Source organism: Adiantum capillus-veneris, chromosome 7 (assembly GCF_014529385.1).
Source record: "Adiantum capillus-veneris isolate H3 chromosome 7, ASM1452938v2, whole genome shotgun sequence".
Taxonomy (NCBI): Eukaryota; Viridiplantae; Streptophyta; class Polypodiopsida; order Polypodiales; family Pteridaceae; genus Adiantum; species Adiantum capillus-veneris.
The window spans coordinates 88,848,351-88,867,037 of NC_140937.1; the positions used below are offsets into that span (position 1 = coordinate 88,848,351).

Genomic DNA, 18,687 nt, shown 5'->3' on the forward strand with positions numbered 1-18,687 from the left:
GGTGCGAATTCACAACTTCTGCTTTGTCGGGCCAATGCCTTATCATTACACCAACGCTTTGCAACTTGATGTCGAAGGGGCTCCCATAAAACATAATTGTGAACTTTCAGTGTGCCAGTTACCACATTTCACACATGGTTCACACCATATTCACACATAGTTCACATAAGATGGCACATTGCTCACACACCTTGCGTAGCTCACAATCGCACCAGGATCAAAATTTATGTGCGCCAAAAGTATTTTATTTGGCGCCAATTGAGACTTCCCGCTCAATTCGAGAGAGAGCGAGAGCGAGAGCGAGAGAGTGCGATGGCGCCTGCGGAGCGGCGTCGAGGCCCTGCGTCAAGCGAGGCATCAGCACGCGCTTCAGCCCTCGCTCAGCTTCAGAGCCTGCGAAATCAAGGAGGCCGGCGCGTAGATGGCTTCCAGCTCAAGCTAGAGGACAAGATCTACGATACACTCCCCGAAGCTGACTACAACCTGCTCGTTGCTAAGCGCCGTCAGTCTGATAAAGGCTTTGTAGTGGGGGATGAAGGGCTCGGGTACGAAGATGTGGGCGAAGAAGAAGATTGGGAGGTTGATATGCGACCAGAATCCTCGGACGAAGAGGAGGTGCCGAATGGGAAAGCTAAAAAGAATAAGCCCAAGGTGTTGTCAGGTGAGTCTGTTTGTGCACTCTGCACTGAAGCTAAGGAGATTATATCAATTTAGGTAACTTAAAATGTCCCATACTGTTTGATATCTGAGACTCCAATAATTTGATGGATCGTGAGAAAGTATGCGTGTTTATAAGCTGCATTTCAGGATTACACTTCGGATAATGCCAACTGAGTCCAATTCATGCCTTATACGATCTGGGTGTGAGTTCAATGGTCTGTTGCTTCAGTTTACAAATATTCTCAGCATGATATAGATGCTTGCCAACCGCACAAGCTAGATCTAGTTAAATAGTCTCCGTGATGCACAGTCAAGGCTTTCTGACTTTTTGTTGGGGGATTGCTGCACTCCTAGTGGGGGAAGCCATAGCTTTCTTACCTTCCTGACCTCCACAGGCTGAGCTGATCCCGTGAGATCATTTTCAATCTTGTATGATAATGTCATTCCCAGGCCCCCTTTGAGCATTTAGTTTTCAAGTCATTTCTTCCCAGGCCTGTCTGTGTGTGAGGGTTCTGAAGAAGTGGCTTTACTATGCATGCCTCATAGGGGTAGGGCGATTATGTTACCTAATTGAGAAGGGGTTTTGGGAAATTGATAAAAGATCGTGGCTGCAGAGAGACTAACTCTTGTGTAGACTCAGGGACCTCCTCTATGGCAAATGCTCAAACTTGTTACTACTGCAGACTGCAATAGCAATTCAAGGAATCGTTACAGGTGCAAATCATACCCTGCAGATGGATGTTAACGTAAGCTACTAGCCTGTAAAAGTGGAACAGAAAGAGGTAGACTGGGACATCTAGCAATCGAGACAAAGCAGGTGGTGACTCCTGTCCTATACAGATCTTGCATGCCAAGGAGTGAATCAGGTGGGTAGTGCTCACAGCTGTAGCGGTGGTCTAATATGCTGGCCCTTCCTAAAATTGCAACCCATCTGATGATTTACTTTTGATAGTGCCTGTAATTATTATGGAGGAAAGATTGGATGGATGGGATTTTGTTAAGATTGCTAAAATATTTGTACATTAGTCTGAGTATTTACAGCAACAAGCAAACTAGAGAATAATTGCTAGGCTTAAAAAAAAGGGTACAGGAAAAAGGTTCAATACATGAGAGCATACATATTTATGCATAGAGACACTTAAGAATGTGGCCACATAGGTAAATAACCGTGGTGTGCACATTGTGGCTAGGTGAGGATGAGACAAGGACGGGCTAGCTGGGTTTCTTTCTCAAGTGTTCAAAAGAAAATTACCTTCACAAGCAAGCAGTTGATGGTTGAATATGTAGTTCAATACAGGTGATATGGACTAGTATGGGCCATCCAGTGCGAGTAAGGAATGCAACCTTGAACTAGAGCAAAGGTTTGTGAAGTAACAAAACATGGTCACCATTTTGCAGATAGCAGACCAATGCCTGTGAAGTCTTCAAAGATTCTTGAACTAAATCGCTCCATTTCTTGAGGAAGGACCAAGAGGAGAAGAATGGGGTAGATTGTTGCAATAATGTAAGGCTGCTGGTGTTGTAATCTAGGAGGACATGTATTATGGTGTTACAAGCTAATATACATTGAGAAACTTCATATTATCAACAAGGTTTTGCGCCAATGTCTTCCGGGATGGAATCAAATGTTTTAAATGCACTGTAATTTGGTATGAGCAGTGGTTTTAAAAGGCTTGATTGGCTGTTTAGCTTCTATCGGCTGGGATCTAGAATGATGATTCTCGTGTGGTCAGGTCCTAACAAATAGATTTAATGGAGAAAAATGGACTTTAAGGAGTTTGGGTGAAGCACACTTTCGTCCTTTTATTTGTAATTGCCTCTGGGTTGCCTCTGGGCTTCTGTTAGTAGCAATCAGTTTTTGAAGTCGAATTATCTCCTGCAGTTTTTCTGTTGGAAGGCAAACTACCAGAGAGTCACGTCTTAGTAGTTTTTCATTAAACAAAGCTCCCTCTATCGACTCTGCAGGAGAAAAGACCATGCTTTGCCATGTGTTGGACAAATTCTTTCAAAAAAGGGCAAGCCTCGCCTTTTTATAGTTTCTCACATATGAGAAGCTTTGAATGTTTTATCCACTGAATACTGGAATCTCTTATTTTAGCTGCCTTTCTAGTTGAAACACCGTCATCTAGGTCTCAATGGAGCATTTTGAGAACCCCTTTCGTGGCTTCTCATTGTGTTAATATGTTGTCATGTTTGCTTCCAGAAGCGAAAAAGGAAACAAGTAAGAAGGCTGCATCTCTAACAGCTGCAGCAGCTCTTTTGGGAAGGCAAAGGGTCTCGAGTATGTTTGCTGCAGCCTCGGGAATGGCTGCTTTAAAAAGGAACTCTTCTGGACCTGGCAAGGCTAACCCCTCGGCTGACAACATTCTGGATGATGTTCTGGCAGACATAACTGTCGATGATGCTGATAGAGAGCGAGAGCGGCAGCGAAGAAGGGGGGGTGAGTGTTTTTCAAATCTCTTTCTTCTTGCATTCAATGAGCATTCACTGATGAGGCCTTAATGGTTCGGCAGGTCTAGGAACAAGGAGAACAGTTAGTAGCTCATTAACATCACCAACAGAAATGCAACCTCAGTCTAGCCAAAGCTTGGCTTTCACTGCTCAAAAGCCAAGTTCGACTTCTGCTGAGGAAACCACTGCAATCAATACATTGAGCAATCAAGATGCACCATCCAAAGAAATGTTTCCTGTCAGTAGCAAACGATTTGCACAAAATATGTCCTCTGTAGAAGAGGCTGTAGCTCAGGATGATGATTTGTCTCTTCCAGACACTAATGGTGGTTGCATTCCTGTGCATGACTCAAAGGAAAAGGTAGATCCTGGCATGCAGTCAAGAGACCATGAGATAGCATTTGTGACGAAAGAGGAATCAGAGACCAAAGTTGGATTAAATGCCAAAATTTCACAATCTTCACTGGATGTGAAAGCACCCGCTCCTTGGCATTCATTGATGGAGGTGAAACCAGAGAAGGTGGAAGCCGAAGAAACCCAGGAGGGTTCTGTTGCAGAGGGTTCTGATGCTCTCCAGCTAGATTCTGATGGGAAGTTAAACTTTTTCATGATTGATGCTTATGAAGAAGCATTTGGGGCTAATCCTGGCACAGTTTTTCTATTTGGAAAGGTAAAACTTGGCTCTTTGGTCAGTCAAGTCCGTATTCAGTAGTTGCTATGGAAATGCTTAATCCTTAAAGCATTTTCTGTTAGTTATCCCCTTGTGAAGTGTGTGATGTTTTGGTTATGGTCTTTGTTCTGAACTTAGTACAAAAGGAATACAACATGTGAGAAATGGAAGACCATGGAAATTAGTATTTTTGTGTTAATCTGTAATATCTGTAGTCCATTTACTTTGCTTCAAATGAAGTGATAAGCTGTGCTGCTTTTCAAATCACATGAGAATATAAGATGTAGAAGAGCTTGAGTAGCACTATCCATCCACCGTTGCATACACCGGCATTGAGTGCTTGCTTTTGCAGGTCAGGAGTGGAAGCAAGTACATGAGCTGTTGTGTGCTTGTCCAAAATATGCAAAGATGTGTCTATACTGTCCCTTCACCGTCAGTGTTTCCGTTAGGTCTTCTGAAAGCATACGAGCATGATTGCAAATCTGAAGAACCTGGAAAGCAAGTGGAATTTATGAAAAAGCTTCAAGTATGTATGTATGAAAACCAAGGATCTAAATTTTATCCCAGAATCCTCTTCTTTTGTTCCTGAAATTCTGTACTTTAGGATTTATCTAAAGGCCTCAAAGCAGAGCTTGCTCAAAGGCTAATGGATATGGATGTGACTACTTTTCGGATGGCTCCTGTGAAGGTACAAGTCTATTTTTCACGGGTTGGACTCTTGGTATTGTAGGAATACTGTTTCTGCTTTCTATATATACATCTGAGGGCATGGCTTCTGTTTCTCTCGACAGCGGTCGTATTCGTTTGAGGACTCAAATATTCCCTCTGGGGAAAATTATTTCTTGAAGTTAAGCTATCCGTTCAAGGTTCTCTCTCAACATTTCCCTTGATTTACAAATTAGCCTTTAGGTGTCTTGTACATACTAGGATAGTTTACTGCTGCTATTAGTTTCAATCGCATTGTTTGAAGTGGTGCAGGATGCTCCATTGCCAGCAAATATGAAGGGGATTCATTTTTCATCTGTCCTTGGCACAAACACAAGGTTTACTTGATCTTTACTTTATTTGTGCATTGTCGTCGGGCTTCTACTGATTGTTTGCCTAATGGTTTACACAGTGCGTTAGAGCTGTTTTTAATCAAGAGAAAGATCAAGGGTCCCACATGGCTATCAATTGAGAAGCCAACTTATTGCTCAAGCTCTTCTCAGGTACGTTCACCATCAGAATTTTGGAAAATGGGTGCCTGCCTCTCTCCGTACAGGTTATAATTTCAATTGTATGCATTGTACATGTTAGTGCCTTACTTAAAATACCTATTTGTGCTGTGATTCTTCTGTATTCGAGTTGTTGACTTGCTTATTTGTGCATGTGCTATTATGTCTTTTATAATATCCAAGCTTTCTGATACTTGTAGAGATTGTGTTTATGTGTCTTGAGCCTCATATTGGTTTAGTCTCTCGATGATAGCAGGTCAGCTGGTGCAAAATGGAGCTCGCTGTGGATTCTGCAAAACAGATCAATGTGACTCCTCCCGGAAAGGCACCTGAAAAGTTTCCACCAGTGATCGTTGCTTCGCTGAATTTGAAAACAGTAGTCAACCATAAGAACAACGTGAATGAAATTGCATCTGCATCAATTGTGTACTGTAAAAAAGTAAAGGTACTGCTACTCCTAAAGCACTGTGCTTGGATGTGATTGCCATTGAACACTTGCATTTCTGCCAGGGCAAGCATACATGCTTTGCAGATTTCCTCTTAGTAGCATGCTACTATGGACATTGTGTAATGTGTTTGTTGAAGTGTCGTCATGTGAGTGTTCATGTCCTTACTTCGCCTCCGTAGTTATATGCAAAAGCTACTTACAGGTTGACATGCCCATGCCACAAGCTGAATGGAATACTCATGAGATGCTTAGTCACTTCAGTATTGTTCGAAAGTTAGATGGAGGCATATTCCCAGTGGGCTTTACCACTGAAGTAACACAAACTAATAACAAGGCTGGCTCCAATGTCCTGAGCCTCGAAAGCAGGTATACGATCTTCATTTGCTGTCGTGCTGTGTTGCTAAAATGTTGGTCTATAGTTGAATTCTATATAGTTGTTAATGTGGCAGTGAAAGGGCTTTGCTGAACCATCTTTTAATAAAGTTGCACCAGCTGGATCCTGACGTTCTTGTCGGGCATAACATATCAGGGTTTGATCTGGATGTTCTTCTTCATCGTCTTCAGGCAAGATTGTTCTGTCAAGTTGTCTGCTGTTTCAAAATCATTTTCTTTTAGCTTTTCTGACCTTATCGTCCGATTTCCTCAGGCTTCCAAAGTCCAGAGCAATATATGGTCCAAGATAGGCAGGTTAAAAAGAAGCTCAATGCCTAAACTGACTGGAGGTGGCACCGCTTTTGGAGCAGGGGCAAGCCAGGGAGCACTGGCCTGCATAGCAGGAAGACTGCTTTGTGATACTTATTTGGCATCCCGTGACCTTTTGAAGGAAGTGAGTTACTCTTGACTGTTTATCCTGAGGACAGGTTTTGTCAAACTGCCTGCTTATGTTTGGTCTCTTTTAGGTCAGCTACACTCTAACTCAGCTTGCAAAAAGTCAATTAGGAAGGGATCGTCGGGAACTACAGCCTGCTGACATTCCAAGAATGTACGAATCATCTACATCTCTGAAAGAGATGGTAAGAAAGCCTTTAATTCAACACAATATTTTGATCAAAGTTATGGTTGTAATGCTTGCCTGCCAACAAACAAGATGGCTGATTCAAGCCAGTTTTCGTAGGTCGAGTGTGGCGAAACTGATGCCTGGCTGGCTTTAGGATTGATGTTTCGCCTCAGTGTGCTTCCATTGGCTCGCCAGCTCACCAACATCAGTGGAAACCTTTGGAATAAGACTCTTCAGGTAAGTTCTTGCTCACATTTAAATCCACAACTGAAAATGAAAGGCAGGCTTTGATCCTTACTCATGACATGCCACACATAGGGAGCGAGAGCTCAAAGAGTTGAGTACCTTCTTCTTCATGAATTCCACGCTAGAAAATACATTGTTCCAGACAAGTTGAATGCTCGGGAAAAAGAGAATTTGGCTCACAAAAGAAAAGCAAACAAAGAGGCCATCAACGGTGAGGAAGATATTGGTGACGATGAAGAACCTAAAGGCCTCGGCAGAAAAGGCAAAAAGGGTCCTGCTTACTCTGGAGGTCTAGTTCTTGAGCCCAAGAAGGGCCTTTACGACAAATTTGTCCTTCTGTTGGACTTCAACAGTCTTTATCCATCTATTATACAAGTATGTATGAAGTGAATCGTGTCAAAGCAGTGCTAAGCTGTCTTGTTTTATAACATGCAATTGTAGGTTTGCACTTTCTCTGACTGACTTTCGTTGCTGCATAAGGAATACAATTTATGTTTCACAACCGTGCAAAGGCCTGCTGATGGAGTGATTCCAAACATTCCTTCCACTGATGTCCCTGGCGTCCTCCCCCAAGTAAGTCTTTACCCCACTATGCTTTACAGAAAAGCTCATATGGGATGTTAATAGCTGTGACTGATGGGCACCTAGATTTTGAAAAGCCTTGTGGAAAGGAGAAGACAGGTAAAGAAATGGTTGAAGAACACATCAGGTGCTCTGAAACGTCAGCAGTTAGATATTCAGCAGCAAGCTCTCAAGCTTACAGCAAACAGGTGATTTAATACCTCTTTTTGAAGTTTCTAACTGTGTAGGAGTTGTCATAGAAAAGTTCTAAACATCATGTGCTTCCTCAATGGCAGCATGTATGGGTGCCTTGGCTTTGTTAATTCAAGATTCTATGCGAAGCCCCTTGCAGAGCTCATCACTTCTCAGGTATTTACGGGGGTAACCTGTCTTACGCAAATATATCTTAAGGAGAAAAGTGGATTTTACTCACCGGCTTTTCCACCAGTTTCTCTTGCTGATATTAATTAGCATCCAAAAATATCTATGTTCTTACCACTGTGCATACATCATAAACTAAGAAAATGCTTTTCCTCAGTAATGAGCAGTGTAAGTATGCAATGTGTTTTTATCGATCTTCATATGAAGTCTGTCGAATATAGATCAGAGCTAGTGGTTTTCCAGGGTCGAGACATTCTGCAAAGTACAGTGGATCTTGTTCAAAATAGCCTGAATCTCGAGGTATGCTTTTTGAAGAACTGCAGCACTTCTTGAGGTGAGCTCTGGACTTGATGCTCAGTCTTTATTAAGACTTTTATCTCTTTATAATAGGTCATATATGGAGACACAGACTCCATTATGATTCATACAGGGCTTGAAGACCTTCAGATCGTTAAGTCCATTGCTGTCAAAGTGATCAAAGAGGTTATCGTTGTGCCTACATTTCAACTTGCATTGGGTGATATTTGATGACTGCTTGGCTATAAACTGCTTATTTTTGGGCAGGTCAATAAGAAATACAAGCTCTTGGAGATTGACCTCGATGGCATTTTTAAGCGGATGCTCCTGCTTAAAAAGAAGAAATATGCTTCTGTCAAAATGGAAGCTAATGGAGATGGAACATTTAGGGAGGTATGTTTCTTGGAATGTCTATCTTGGGCCTTATCGATGATCATAATATGAAGTGCTTTAATCCCCAGTGTGGGCATGCAGGTAATTGAACAAAAAGGTCTAGATATTGTTCGAAGGGATTGGAGTCTGATCTCAAAAGACATTGGAAATTTCTGTCTTCAACAAATATTGTCTGGCGGGTGCGTTCAATTTTCTAAAAATTTCGTCTAGTCAAGCTCAATGCATGAGGAAAAATTGTTCTTGCTACCAATCATGGCAAGCTTCTTACTGATTATTGTTTGCTACAGGACTTGTGAGGATGTTGTAGAAATCATTCATACAGAACTCAGAAAAGTGAGTTGCTGGCTGGTTTTGCTGCCTGGCTATCTATTGTGTGATTGACAAATTGTTTTCGGAAAAACAACCTTCTATTTTGTATTCTGGTTAGACTTGCTTACTCTTTATGGCTGTTGTGCAGCTGCAAGACGAGATGAGGAAAGGTCAGGTTGATCTTGAGAAATTCGTCATTACAAAGAGTCTAACTAAAGCTCCTGAAGCCTATCCTGATGCCAAAAACCAGCCTCATGTGCAGGTGCATAGAGATATATATCCATGAGATGTTATATATCACAAGAAACATTTGCAAGGAAGACATCTGTACATTGCTTTTGTAATGGCATCAGGTAGCATTGAGGTTAAAGCAAGCAGGTCACCGAATTGGTAGCTCTGTAGGGGATACTGTGCCATACATCATCTGCATTGAGCAGGTATAACTATTGGCGCAGTTTTGATGAGGCATCTTCCGCCCATTCTCTTTCTAAACATGTTTTACCGCTTGTGTTCATGTCCTATTTTTCTGGTTGTTGTTCCTAGTTAGATCTTTCTGAATTAGTACATCTAAAAGTTAGTTTTCAGATGTATTTTGTTTCCCTTTTTGTGATTAAACAAAGCTCTGTTGCCAGGGATCAGGTTCTACGTCAGGGATTGCAGAGCGTGCGAGACATCCAGACGAGCTAAGACAAGATCCTGGGAACTGGATGGTCGATATTGATTATTATCTATCCCAACAGGTCTTGTCTGGATTTGGAGCAGTACCTCTTGTCAATTGTTCTTTTGCTTTAGCCTGTGTTTAAAAATGTTAAAACTTCCGTTTGTCTCTTACTCTCTTTCCTACTTGAGAGTCATGTGGAATATAAATGAAGGCTTTCTGATGAATGGGTTCTCTTTGTATTCAGTTGAGCCTAACGTTCTGTAGCATTCGTTGCAGGTACATCCTGTGGTTTCTCGCCTCTGTGCTCCAATTGAAGGCACAGATGCAAATCGCCTTGCAGAATGTCTAGGACTCGATTCTTCAAAGGTAATCGATGTGACTTGCCATTTCTTACCATAATTTCCTGGGATGATTGTAATATTGATTTTGTAACAGTTTCAAACAAGAAGCTCTGCCTCTCTAGTCCAAAAGGATGAAGCATTGGTGTCTGCATCTGCCATTTTGGATGATGATGATAGGTATAAAATTCATGGTATAAAATGATAGAAGCTGCTTCAGGTTTCTTTTTTGTACTAGTCGTTAGAACTATACAAGGCTAAGCTTTTCCCTGTCTACGGATAAATCTCTCAAGTGTGAGTTGTCCAGGTATCGCCACTGTGATCCGCTCACTCTGAGCTGCCCTTCCTGCACCGATCGCTATTCTTTTCCTGGAATCGTTCATATTGCAGAACGGACTAAAGATGTTGAAGATGATGAGTCAAAGTCAGACTCCACGCTCTTGCCAGAAGACTACTTGCAGTGCCCAAAATGCAGGAGTACTGAAAACTTTCAAGGATTATCTTCAGCTATGCTAGCTAATCAGGTGAAATTTCAATAATGTTTCTGCAGTTCTTGCTGAGGTATTGTTTCACACACCACCAGCGCGGAGCCACCGTTTCAGATGCGCTCCATAAGGTATTTCTTGGAAAATTTAAGAGTTCTGGTGCCATTGCAGTTGAAGCAGCGAGTTGATGAATTCATCGGCCGATATTATGAAGGGTGGATGAAGGTAAAGCCTTGATTCTAGAGCACAGCTGTGTGCTTGTGTAATTATTTTTGGAGGGACGATGAGCTGCCAGTGTATGCACCTACAGAAATGGACTTGAGATGTTATTCGTTTGAATGCTGAATGCTGTTTATATCTTTGTTGAGTTCAGTGCGATGAGGAACTCTGCGGACACACATCAAGAATGATAAATCTTCGGGTGCTGGGAGACTCGGAAAGGGGCACGATTTGTCCAAATCATCCACGATGTAGCGGAAGCTTGATTCGCCAGGTTCAGCCTTTTCTTCTAATGTCCTGCATTGTCTCATGTTCTTAGGAGTGAGTTTAAATTTCACATGTGCATGTCAAGATTGCTTTTTTCGATACTGCAGTACACGGAGGTAGACCTGTACAAGCAACTCACTCATTTTTGCCGGCTTTTAGATGCAAACCGAGCTCTAGAAAAGGTTTTTAGTCAGTCATACAGTTTCGTTAGTCTCTGAAGAATAAGGCATTCATAAAAAAGTCCAAAATTTTGCAGATTCCAGAGATGGGTGCAAGGCTAGCGGCTGAAAAGAGGCTTGCCACATTGAATAGGATTGTCGATTCGGCATCACATACTGTGGAGCTTATAAGAGATCGTTGTGCTTATAGATGGGTGCAGATGGAAGCCTTGTGTGTATCTGTATCCTGATATCGTCGTGGTTACAGATGGTTGCAGATGAATGCCTGCCTGCATTATTATCTTCAAGAAAGAGCTCTCCCAAGTTACGGTAGAGGGGCCCCTTGCTCTGTTGATTCAACGGCATTATAAAAAATGCAAAATTTCCCCGTCTCCAAGATCATGCGTTTTGAGCCGCTGTTATGCAGATAAAACGGATGAGCTCTATGTCCAGGCGCTTGAGCTCACCATAGCATGCCTGCGTACACATGTATATGATGTTAACCCATACATGATCGCCCGATTTGGCAGATTGCAGATTCATATACTTGCTTTCTGTAGTGGCCTGTGTTAGGCCGTCGTCATGGTAGAGTTACAGAGGAGAGCTCTCTTGTAAAGTGAAGCAAAACTTCACGTTGGCCTGCCATTGTAACGGTGATTATAATCGTAATGGCAAAGTGACACAACACGCTTGCAAAAGAGATTGTTTCTTTTTTGATAGAATCAGGTATTAAAGGAGAAAATTTCCTCAGGGTGGAAAAGAGGCTACCCAAAAGAGCAAATAGAAAATTACAACTTTTGATCAAATCTCTCTCTAGAATATAAGTTCTGCATAGCAAGTCTTCACATTTGCCATCTCAAATGTCTGCAGAATTAAAAGAGGGTTTGGGTAGACATCCTTGATCAATGACATGCAGTCTTGGGTTGTCTTCTTCTGTTGAAAAGGTAGCACTTGCTGTTTATCTTCCTATCTGCCGTTGAATATGGTGTGCAGCAAGTCCATAAGAAAGTAGCTTTCCACATATGTTCTACGAAGGGATGTCAAAGTGAGCATTTCTCAAGTAGGATTTCTTTGAAGAAGGGTTGAGGGTGGTTATCTTTGCAACAGGCATGATATACAATAAGAAGCTTCATACTGTGGGGCCAGCCCATGTAGATGTGAATGAAGTCTTTTAATCACTCACATCTATAGCACTTTCTGTCCCCAATCTTAGCCTTGAGGGCTCTTTGGGTAGACCTAATAACTGTGTAATATCACCCAAATGAGGAAACTATGCTTGATGGGTATATTGAATCTTTAGACCCATTGTTTAGAGCTCCATTGACCTTGCCTCTTATTGAGCTTGGCTTTGAGCTTTGGGATCCTTGAGAAGGATTGGTAAGCTATCTTGGCCCTATCTTCCACGGTCTCACCTTTACCATGTACGTCTTGCATCCTTCCTAACTTCTTCAAACTTTTGGAATGTAGCGAATTCAAACAAACAACTCAGAAATTTGGATCATCAAGGAGTCTTTGTGGAATAAATTTGTCCAAGTTTTGATTCTTGCTTTATGAAATTTGTGAGCTTTGATACCAATCTTCAAATCTTGTTATAAGGTAGCCAACCATACAACACCAAGTCTTGTTTAGCAAGAAGTCCATATCTAGGAAACCTTTGGGTGAACTTAATGTCTTTTTTACAGCAAACCAAGACCTTCACATTTGGATTGTGACTTGGCTACCACGAGCTTGGATTTGACGAGGAGAATGGATCAAATCTCAAAGATAGAGATCTTTCTAGGTTTTATAATCTTGCAAATTTTTTGTGGATGTCTTTTTAGTAAGCAATCGTAGTAGTCTGAAGTATTAATGGGTTGGACAATCCATTCAACAGAAAGCTTGATGGTCAAACAATCTATGTTCAAGATGTCCAACCCTCTAGTTTTTTGTAGGTAGCATTTATTCCAAGCCACCTTAGGGTGCACTTGCATGTCTATCTACACTGAGGATTCATGCAACAATTTCTTTGATTTTATCAGTGAGTCTTTTGGACGTACCATCTCTCATGTCATGTTGGTGAGTTCTTTGATGTGTCATCAATCACATCATGTTTTCATCCTTTGATATGACATAATATACGAAGCAATCATATGTATGTAAATAAATGGGTGATTGACAAGTAAGGTTGTCTCCAAGTCCATCACAAAACTCGTCCATACAAGGTAATTTTAATCTATTACCATTGAAATGCATCATGTTTGAATTCCCAAAATTAATCAATTTGGAACAACTTTCATTGAGATTTTAAGGCACCTACATTGACTTTTGTGACACATTCCAAGAAATGCGATGTTCGAGGTACAAGGTTTGGTCCAGTGGTGTGAATCATACTTATGTTCCATAGCATCCATTGGATGAACCTTTTTTAAGATTGGTGGAAACTCAAACATCATGTTACCATTGTACACCTTTGGAATTTTCGACACTTGTTGGGTTTCCATCATCTTTGAAAGAAAGCTTCGTCAAGGTGTTGGACTTCGTCATAGTGAGTTAAAAAATGACAAAATACTATTTGTTCTCCTTACTTTGATAGAGTTTTGCAATGGTTGCTTCCCATAGAGTTGTTCCTTGCTTTGGTAAGTAAGGTCTATGTAGGGAACGTCTACCAGAGGAGCAGCCTAACGCCACTCTAATTTGAGACTATGTCATCTTCGACCAACACCACGAACTTTATAGAGAGAGATTCGTCCACAATATAAAACTCCTCTCCTAAGCGATTTCTTGTGCCACTAGACATTGTCTAACTCTTCACTCCCAACCATGACAATGGTATGTAGAGTACTAAATATTTGCGACGTAACATACTGTTGTAGATAACTCGAAAAATAATCTTCTCATTGGTAAATGCAAAAGCTCTTTTGAAAGAAGAGAAGACTATAGTACATGACATAATAGAATAGTTGGAAAAATAAGCAATAGAGTGAAAAAATGAGAGTGGAAGTGTCTAATTGTTTTTAAAAGATTCAAGAGTATTTTATATTAATCCTATTAATTATTAGTATTGTTTAATAATTTTTTGAAATCCAAATTAGATTAATTTTTAAAAATTGTATTCCCGCTCCTCCCCTCGTCTCTAATTGACACCCTCTTTTTTTTAGAGGGGATCAATGGTTGTAGAGCGGCGTCGCGAGCGTATGCAATTTGAACCGTTCGATCAATTTGTGAACTTGGTGTGAACTATGAGTGAACTCAATGTAAGCTAGATTTTTGTGAACTTAGTGTGAACTAGCATTGACCAAAAAGCAGCTCTCTTGGCTTTTGACATTTATTAAGGGATCCACAGAGAATTCACTCTTTTCTTTTCCCTCCTTCTCACTCTCCCATTCAAATACATTTTGGAGAGGTGGTGAGAGCCATTCCTTGTGAGCTCTAACATGGGGACTATAGGTACATTCAATTTTTTGAGTTTCTTATTGTGAACTCATTGTAAACCTAGAGGGTAGTGGTCTTATCGTAAACTTGGTGTACTTAGTGTAAACCAAATTTTCCCTAGCTTTGTTCTGAACTTAGTGTGAATCAATTTTCCCCCTCGATTTGTTGTAAACTTAGTGTGACTTGCTTTATCTATGGCTTTGTTGTGAACATTATATAACCTTAGCGTAGATTGTTACCATATACATGTGGTAGTGATGTGTGTGAACACACTAGGACCGTCGGGGCATTTTTTCCCTCTTTAGGAGGTTTTTTCCTCCGTGCATTGTATATACACCCATCACTCTAGGGCTATTCATCTTTCCATTGCACACTAAGTAATACACTCTCTATTGTGTGCCTTGAGCTTCCTTCGTCTTCTCCAAGCTGTGTGTGTTTCTCTGCAACCCTAATTCCAACAATTGGTATCAGAGCAGGTCACGCCCTCCCAGGCTGAGTCGCCAGCTGCTCCAGCACACGCCTGCTCACTTTCTCCGATTTCAGTGAGCTTTGGTGAGCATTCGTAGGTTGACAAAATTTTTTGGGAAGGCTCGAAGAGCTCGGTCTGCTCAGAATTTTGATTTGGGCTCATTTCGGCCTCCGTTTCCACTGCAGGCAGTACTGCACATGCTATTTCGTCATTTTGTGCAGAATTTCTGTCAGTGCCGTTTTTTGCATAACAGGTGCCTTATAGTCTTCTACGGTTTGTGCTATATAGCACAGGTTGTTCCCGCTCCGTTTCTCCTATTTTCGGGCAGTTTTCACATCAGGTGCAACATTTACCATAGCTGACAACAACAACACAGATGTGTTCAAGATGTTTGCTGCTGAGGACAGGTTGGATGGGGACAACTACCCTATGTGGGCTTATATGATGCAACATGTTCTTGTGTCAAAGGGTACCTGGAACATTGTGCAGGGCATTGATGTACGTCCTGGTTCTGAGGATGTAGGTGATGTTGCAGGTCTTGCTGCAAGGATTGCAGCTGTTAGAGTTGTTTTGCCTACGGTAGAACAAGCTCGTTGGGATGTTAAGGATGCGCAGGCTCATGCATTGATTGCGTTGTTTGTGAAGCGCACCATTGTTCCTCACATCCGTTCAGCAAAATATGCAAAACAGGCTTGGGATATTCTAGCAGGTCTTTATGCAAGCCGCAATGAGGCTAAAATTGCTTTGTTACGTAAAGAGCTGGAGTCGAAGATTATGCATGAGGAAGATGATATGGACACTTTCCTTGCTAGTGTCAAGGATATCAATGAGCAGCTTATTTCTGCAGGTGAAGTCATTTCAGATAGTTCCCTTGTGCAGACTGTTCTTGATGCCTTACCAGATTCCTACCAGACTTTTGCTAGTACCTGGAGACTTATGACCCAAGGAAATCCTGAAGTTGTCAAGTTTGATGCATTATGCACATTGCTGTTGCAAGAGTCACTTTCTAGAAAAAACAGGACTAGGCAGCGTGCAGTTGAAAAGGCTTTTATTGCTTCTCAAAGAAAGGGTGGTAACAGTAATGCAGCCACTTCTTATGGTTCTGTTGCGAGTGGCAAAAATTCTGTTCCTAATGTTTTTGCTGGCAGCACTTCGTCTGGCAATTCTGGTGATAAGGGCAAAAAGAAGATGCGTTGCCATTATTGTAAAGCCAATGATCACTTAATCAAGTTGTGTCCTAAGTTGAAGGCCAAAGAGGCTAAGAAGAAAGAGGGTGGTTCCACTGCAAATGCTGGTTCCACTACAAATGCATCCATTGTTGAGTCTTCTGTGAAAGGAGACTGTGTTGCTGATGTTGATGCAGAATGGGCGTTTAGCGCAGAGTGCACTTACAATCCTGCTGTCCATGATGCATGCTTGTCAGTTGCTGCAGATTCACACGTGTGGTATTTCGACAGTGGTGCTACAAAGCACATTACCTCACATCGTGAATTGTTTACCTCTCTCGAGTCTGTCCCTCATGGGAATTCAGTCACTTGTGCCAACAATGCCTCTTATCTAGTTCAGGGAGTTGGAAAGATTGTGCTCATTGCTGCTAATGGCAGTTCCTTCACACTTGTTGATGCACTTTATGTACCTGAGATCAAGAAGAATCTCTTGTCTGTATCCGCACTTGCTAGACTTGGACTTGTAGTCAAATTTGTGGATGACAGATGTACAGTTCATGATCTCAGTTTTGGTGATGAAATTGTTGCATCTGGGCTTTTGTGCCGTGGGCTGTATAAGCTCACTTTGTATGACAAGTGTGGACAAAATTTTGCAAATGCTGTTGCAGATTCAAGGGCTATTTCGGATGCAAAACTTTGGCATGCACGTTTTGGTCATCTGAATTTTGCCAGTTTGCTGCGTTTGCAGAAATCTGTTATGGTTGCTTCTTTGCCACCTCTTGAAGCACCTGTCAAACATGTTTGTGAAGGCTGTATATTGGGTAAGATGCAGCGTTCTAAGTTTCCAAAGGATGGTTCAGTTCGGGCCACATGCAGGTTGCAGCTTGTGCATAGTGATGTTTGTGGGCCCATGCAAACTCCGTCCTTGGGCAATTAAGTGTACTTCGTGACTTTCATTGATGATTACTCCAGGCATGCATGGGTATTTCCGCTTAAAGTGAAGTCCGAAGTTTTTATGTGCTTCAAACAATTTTTGGCTATGGCTGAAAATGTCTCGAAATGTACTATGGGCACCCTCCGTTCCGATCGAGGGGGGGAGTATATGTCTCATGAATTTAATGCATTTCTGGCTAGTCGTGGGATAAAACACCAATGTACAGTGCCTTATACACCTCAGCAAAATGGTGTTGCTGAGAGGAAAAACAGGTCACTGACGGAAATGGCACGATGTATGGTCAAAAGTCAAGCTTTACCGCATTCTTTTTGGCTTGAGGCCATCATGTGTGCCAGTTATGTACTTAACAGGTGTCCTACGAAAGCTTTGCAGTCTATTACTCCATATGAAGCATGGCATGATAGAAAGCCTTCTATTGAGCACATGCGTGTTTTTGGCTGTTTGGCATATGCTTTGGTGCCACAAGTGCAGCGCAGAAAATTGGATGATAAGGCTGTCAAATGTATTTTTGTTGGTTATAGTGCTGAAAGCAAAGGTTACAGGTTGTATCATCCGCAAACAAAAAGTATTCTGGTTTCACGGGATGTAGTGTTTGTGGAAGATTCTATTCAGCCCTGGCTGTCATGTACCAGAGACAGTAATGTAAGCTCACATGACATTTATGACACTTTGTTGCCTCTTTTCAGTGGTGGAAATACGAATGTAAGTTCCAATGAGGCACATGTACAGCCTATGGGGGTTTCTGAAAATGTTTTAGATCAGCCTATTACTGATGCAGATGTACTTGATGAGGAAAGGGCTGAAAATGAGCAGGCTAGAGGTATGCCAAAATGGCTGGTGCACACTTTGCGTGACAGTAAATTGGATGCACCTTTGTCTAGTCGTACTCGTTCAGGCTCTCGCCATGCATCTTATGCATCAGATTGTTATACTTTGGCTGTGTCTAGCTTACATGATGTTGAGGAGCCTCTGACTTTTGATGAAGCACAAAATTCAGAAAATTGGATGGCTGCCATGCAATCAAAATATGATGCATTTATAGAAAATGACACATGGACTTTATGTGATTTTCCTCCTGGCAAAAAGGCCATTGGTACGAAGTGGGTTTACAAGTTGAAACGCAAGCACGATGGTGAGATCGATCGCCATAAGGCTCGACTTGTTGAAAAGGGTTATGCACAGCAAAAAGGCATAGATTATGAAGAGACTTTTGCTCCCACTTGTCGTATGACTACTGTGCTTTTTCTATGTGCATTGGCAGCTCATTTTGGTTGGGATGTACATCAATCAGACATTGTTACTGCTTTCTTGAATGGTGACATATTTGAAGAAGTTTATGTAACGCAGCCTCGCGGTTTTGTCATAAAAGGACAAGAGGACAAAGTGTGCAAATGTAACAAGGCTTTGTATGGGTTGAAGCAATCTCCTAGTGCTTGGTATGAGAAAGCTGACACTCATTTGGTCAAACAAGGCTTTCGTAATAGTCCAACAGAAAGCACATTGTATGTAAAGTGTGAGGGTGATGTACTTCTCATTGTGGTTCTTTATGTTGATGATTTGCTGATCACTGGACCAAATGAGAGACATATTGCTGAATTTAAGGCTGATTTGAATGCTACTTTCAAGATGAAAGATTTGGGGCTGTTGCATCATTATTTGGGTATACAGTTTAAGCAGTGTGATGGTGGTATTGCCTTGTGTCAGAAAAGTTACATAGAGACGTTGCTATGTAAGTTTGGACTTGAGGATTGCAAACCTATTGCCACTCCCATGGAAACAGGTTTGAAGTTGAGTCTACATGATGCTGGTGATCCTGCCGATGTCACTCTTTACCAAACTGCTGTTGGCTGCCTCATTTATGTATGCAACACAAGGCCGGATATTCAGTTTGCAGTCTCACAGGTCAGCAGATTTATGCATAGCCCAAGGTC

At 41.7% G+C, this 18,687-nt stretch overlaps 1 protein-coding gene across 2 annotated transcripts; it reads left to right on the plus strand.

Moving 5' to 3' along the window:
• The first annotated feature begins 243 nt into the window (after positions 1 to 243).
• ICU2 (DNA-directed DNA polymerase) lies at positions 244 to 11,561 on the plus strand. 2 transcript variants are annotated; one of them, XM_086516200.1, is made up of 33 exons: positions 244 to 661; positions 2,864 to 3,100; positions 3,174 to 3,781; positions 4,134 to 4,307; positions 4,386 to 4,469; positions 4,573 to 4,647; positions 4,760 to 4,824; positions 4,899 to 4,989; positions 5,249 to 5,440; positions 5,646 to 5,809; positions 5,893 to 6,007; positions 6,090 to 6,269; positions 6,343 to 6,456; positions 6,558 to 6,677; positions 6,759 to 7,061; positions 7,167 to 7,259; positions 7,335 to 7,456; positions 7,544 to 7,616; positions 7,872 to 7,928; positions 8,019 to 8,111; positions 8,193 to 8,318; positions 8,400 to 8,497; positions 8,606 to 8,651; positions 8,776 to 8,889; positions 8,981 to 9,064; positions 9,260 to 9,367; positions 9,565 to 9,654; positions 9,724 to 9,806; positions 9,934 to 10,150; positions 10,283 to 10,336; positions 10,485 to 10,604; positions 10,705 to 10,779; positions 10,854 to 11,561. In XM_086516200.1, the coding sequence occupies exons 1-33, from the start codon at positions 313 to 315 to the stop codon at positions 11,004 to 11,006; spliced, it is 4,677 nt and encodes a 1,558-aa protein (XP_086372326.1). In that variant the 5' UTR covers positions 244 to 312; the 3' UTR covers positions 11,007 to 11,561. The 2 variants fall into 2 exon arrangements, with proteins under 2 accessions (XP_086372326.1, XP_086372327.1); XM_086516201.1 differs by having other exon boundaries at positions 5,252 to 5,440.
• The last annotated feature ends 7,126 nt before the right edge of the window (positions 11,562 to 18,687 follow it).

Excerpts from the sequence above, each read along its gene's own strand:
- ICU2 (XM_086516200.1), top strand. The coding sequence starts at position 313 with ATGGCGCCTGCGGAGCGGCGTCGAGGCCCTGCGTCAAGCGAGGCATCA. Across the intron at positions 8,652-8,775 it reads TTCATACAGAACTCAGAAAA|CTGCAAGACGAGATGAGGAA; the intron begins GTGAGTTGCTGG and ends GCTGTTGTGCAG. Across the intron at positions 10,337-10,484 it reads ATTATGAAGGGTGGATGAAG|TGCGATGAGGAACTCTGCGG; the intron begins GTAAAGCCTTGA and ends TGTTGAGTTCAG.